Raw genomic sequence first — 4,474 nt, 5'->3', positions numbered from 1 at the left:
GCTCAATTTATCTAAAACTTAATCCCTACTTTCTCCTAAAGATTCAAAATTTTCATTCTAATTTTGATTCTGATCACGGACTAAACGCTTCAAGGGATTTAGCCATTTCAATTCTAATTTCAATCGTTCCAATTCCACTTGCAAATGAAACATCCCTTGAGTTCTTATGTGATCTAGAAGGTGATTCGACTGTTTGATGATTTCGGCTGCTGTAACACTCGCAAGCTTTTATAGATCTGGCCAATCTTTAATCACAAAAATAACATAAAAGAAGAATCGAGATCAAGCAATAGAAGTTTATCTCTAAGATTGATCAATACATTCAGCATAATGATACAATACCATCAACATAGAAATTACAGAATAAATATCCAAGTCCAATACAAAGTTTAAATAAGGAAAAAAAAAAAAGAGGTAAAAGACGCTGAGGCTGAGCACATCTATCTCTTGCAAACTGCTAAATTCACACGAAACTGTACCTGGGAATAGAGAATTAATATATATAAGATTAAGGCATAATGGCAGCTGGTCTAATGGTCATAGACAAATTAAAGAGGGAAAGGTAAACGTAACGGAAATAGAAATCACCTTGCTGAACAGAGGGCACTTGCACACGCCTGATTTGTTAGCTTTCCGTTTGCTCGTTGGTTTGAAAGGTGGGAGGGGGTCCTTTGGCATACCGCATCCATGAGGAACTATCTCTGTCTTCGATCCAGACCTCAGGGATCCACTGAATGAAATTTGGTATACCCTTTAGGAAGCTCTTAAACAGTGGTGAGCTGCATGTCAGTTCAAATTTTCTGAGATTCTGCACCGCAGTCGGAGCATTTTGATGCTGCCCGAGTAGTTCCAATAACCACCGTGGGAGGTGCTCCATTTGTTGATCAAAATTATTGGAAACATCTTGGAGGCACTCCGGTGAGGGACCGATAGGTATCTCTGAGGTCCTCTGTACTGCAGAAGGATGTTTGAAGACCAGGTATTGCAACTTATCAAGATTCTCCACTTGCTCTAACATTGAGCAATTCTGTATACTCAAAAATTTCAGCATGGGAAGGTTGGATACTCTTTCCAACCTCGGGTTTTCCTTAATGTAGAGCGTGTCAGTTAAGGAGGGGAGGTTTTTGATTTCTCTCAGGTTGTGCGCGCCCACAATATACAATTCCTGCAAGTTGGTGGCATGTCCCAGACCTTCCGGAAGAGCTATTAGCTCGGGACAGTTCTCTAGCACCAGGTGCTTGAGACGCGGCAGCAGCTTAGAGGCTCCTCTGATTTCATCATCACCAACCTCTTCCCCCATGCCTAATGACCATTCTTTCCAGTTGCGCATGTGTTGGAGTAGCAGGTATTCAAGCCTTGGAAATGCAGTCCTTACTACTGAGGCACGCCGACCAAGAAGCTCTGGTCCGATCCTTGAGATTGCGTCTGCTCCTGCAATCCGAAGGTATTTTAGCTGGGGCAGTAGGCCTAGTGGAGGAAGTTGCGGACAGGATCTACAATTTTCAAGTTTCAAGAATGCCAGGTGAGGAAACGAGGCACCCAATGAGGATGACATCAACCAGCCAGGAAACCCACTGCCAAAGAAGTTGGAGAAGCCAAGGTCTTCTAGGTTGGATGGAGGAGAGAGGTCGTTGCATATCTTGTTCACTTTTTGGATTGCGTCCTCCCCACATCGTGGCTGATTGTTCTCAGCTTCGGGTGGTAGCCAACACAAAAACAATCTTTTAAGAAAGCAGCTGTTTGCAAGTGCCGAAGCTCCTTCTCGTGACCTCTCCAACCTTTCTATCTGCAGCACTCTCAGCTGGGACAGAGATTGCAGCTCCTCCAAATCGCATCCCTGGTCCTCCTCACCACCATCATCACCGACCACAAATCCTTCAAGATAGACGAGATTTCTCAGCTTGCCTACTCCTTTTGGGAGATGACTCAATGGAGTTTGCTCGAGACAAAGGCATCTTAGATTGCACAAACTTGTGATGGCCTTGGGAAGCGTGTGCAAGGATTTACAGCCCGAGAGGTTCAACGTCTGCAGATTTTGAAGGCGTCCGATAGACTCTGGTAAATTTTTGACATTCGTTCGATCAAGATCCAGGAACCTTAGATGTAACAGGTTTCCCATGGAGTCTGGAAGGCTCTCCAGTTCTGTGTCCTGCAAGTCCAAGACTCGAAGCTGCCCGAGTCTTTCAAGTTCATGCTCAACTATCTTTGTCTTTGGACTATTCCAGACAATTAGAGTCCTCAAGCATCTCTGCTTTTTCACTGCATCAGGGATTTCTAGCTTCTCTCCCACACTTGAAATTGACAAGCGACGAAGCTTGATCAAAGGGTTCGTGTTGCATATTTTTTCATGACCGACAAAAGCGCTCTCATCTCCTATCAAAAACAGAGCAAGAGAACGGAGCAGTTGGTGCATTCTGCACCAACTCTCATCTACATAATCAGAATCAGGTCGTAAAAGATTCCTGCAAATCAACTCTTTAAAATAATCTTCAGCTAAATCTTCAAGCAATACATCTCCTAGCGATTTTACAAAACCTTCGGCCAACCAGTACCGAACAAGATCATCACGATGCATCGAAGAGTTCTCAGGATATAAGGAGCAATAAAGGAAACATTGTTTAAGATCAGATGATAAATCTTCATAGCTTAAAAATAACGCTCCCGGGAGTTCTGTCTGAAGTTGGCTCATAGACCATGCATCACTTATGAGAACCTTATTCCACTCTATGCTGCTTCTCTTCTTCAACCTTAAAACGCCTGCAATGGTCTTGATTGCAAGAGGAAGGCCATCACATTTTTCAACAATTTTAACACCAATTTCTTTTAAATTAAACATCTCTTCCTTTTCATCATCTCCAAAGACTTTCTTGCATAGCAATGCCCAGCCATCATCACTATCCATTTTGTCAACATTGTATACAAGCGCTCTCATATTCGCAGCCACATTTATGTCTCGAGTGGTGATTACAATCCTACCACTAGTCATTGCACTTTCTAAAGGATATCTGAGCAGATCCTCCCATACTTTTGCTTCCCATATATCATCTAACACAATAATGAATCTCTTTGAAAGGACAGAGGAAAGATGGGGGATGAGTTCCGCTTTTGTTTTAGCCTGCATATAATTTCCACCCGCACTCCTAATAATCTCTTGCAGCAACTCTGTCTCTGAAAAATCCTTGGACACACACACCCATACTCGTACAGGAAAGTTTTCTTTTATTCTTTCATCGTTGTATATCTTAGAAGCAAGAGTAGTTTTGCCGATTCCACCCATCCCAACAATCCCCAAAATCCAGCATTTCTGTTTATCTTCTTTGACTAATGAATCCACAAGACCCTGCGTAGCATCTTCAATTTGTGTTCCTACGATATCAGAATTAACCTCAATGGGAAAAGTCTGACGAGGATTCACTCTGCTCACTTGGACATCGTGGCTAGTGTATTCTAGTTTAGGCAGTGCTGATCTATCCTCTACAATCTCTTTCAGCCTATTATTAAGATCTCTAATTCTGTTACCAATTTCATGGCGGAACTTGATACAACTAAAGCAAGAAAACAAAGGGAAGGGATGGCATACCACAGAAACGGATTGATGGCTTTCCGGTAATTTGCTGCCTTCGATGATACAAAGGTCGATGATATCATCCGCATCATACATGATGTCTTTCAACTCCCTCACCCAATTACTGATGTTTGAGTCTTCATGCCTCTTCCGCTCTGCATTTTCAAGAAAACCTCTAATCCTTTCCAGTCTTCTTTGAAGCTTTTGGAGATCATCCTTCACTTTGAGCATGATTGACACCTCACCCTCCACAAAATCTGCAAGTTGGGTCATGTATCTTTGCACGAAAGCATCTAAGATCATTGCCATCTTTTGAGAAGGGAAGCTTTTGACACCCTAATAGAATTGGAAACTGTGAGGCACTATGAATCTTTGGAAGCCTATGTATAAAGATTGAAAGACCCTATCTTTCGTAGTAACACGAACTTGGTCAACGGATTCGCCATAGAAAAAGGAAAAGAAAAAATAGTTGTTGGAAGTAGGAAAAGGATTTATTAAGGGACAACTTGATGATAAATAAATACTTCTTCCACCATTATTTATTAAAAAAATAAGAAAGGAAAAGGACAACCTTATGGCACCAGATTCCCGTTGTCGGCCATGAATTGCCCCATATTCTTTTTATTGGCTGTATTGGTTTTATTTAATTAGTTATCATCATGCTATTGCACCACCATTTGTTAATATTCTACTGTTATCATCAACTATTTTGTATTATGACAGCTAATGACAGCTATCTAACATCCATTATTCAGTAATTTAATGCATGATTCAATCGGAAAAATATTAGTCATTATTTCGGTTACAATTGAAAATAACATTTTCTTTGTAAATAAACAAAAACTGAATAAGTTACAGTAATGATATGTTAAACCGACATGTCTCTCTGCTGCACATCCTAAATCTAAG

The 4,474-nt window shown here is 41.2% G+C and overlaps 1 protein-coding gene across 2 annotated transcripts; it reads right to left on the bottom strand.

Annotated features, from left to right (window-relative positions):
• Nucleotides 1-244: 244 nt before the first annotated feature.
• Nucleotides 245-4,180, bottom strand: LOC105037973 (putative disease resistance protein RGA4). Of its 2 annotated transcripts, none has more exons than XM_019847946.3 (2): nucleotides 589-4,180; nucleotides 245-473 (listed from the first exon to the last, which is right to left on the bottom strand). In XM_019847946.3, exon 1 carries the CDS (start codon nucleotides 3,872-3,874, stop codon nucleotides 626-628), a length of 3,249 nt encoding a protein of 1,082 aa, XP_019703505.1. In that variant the 5' UTR covers nucleotides 3,875-4,180; the 3' UTR covers nucleotides 245-473; nucleotides 589-625. The 2 variants fall into 2 exon arrangements, with proteins under 2 accessions (XP_019703505.1, XP_010911917.1); XM_010913615.4 differs by having other exon boundaries at nucleotides 245-479; nucleotides 589-4,179.
• Between the last annotated feature and the right edge of the window lie 294 nt (nucleotides 4,181-4,474).

This window comes from Elaeis guineensis, chromosome 1, assembly GCF_000442705.2.
Source record: "Elaeis guineensis isolate ETL-2024a chromosome 1, EG11, whole genome shotgun sequence".
In the NCBI taxonomy this organism is placed as follows: domain Eukaryota; kingdom Viridiplantae; phylum Streptophyta; class Magnoliopsida; order Arecales; family Arecaceae; genus Elaeis; species Elaeis guineensis.
Note: the sequence above shows the minus strand (reverse complement) of the source record. Positions and strands in the feature narration are given on the sequence as shown.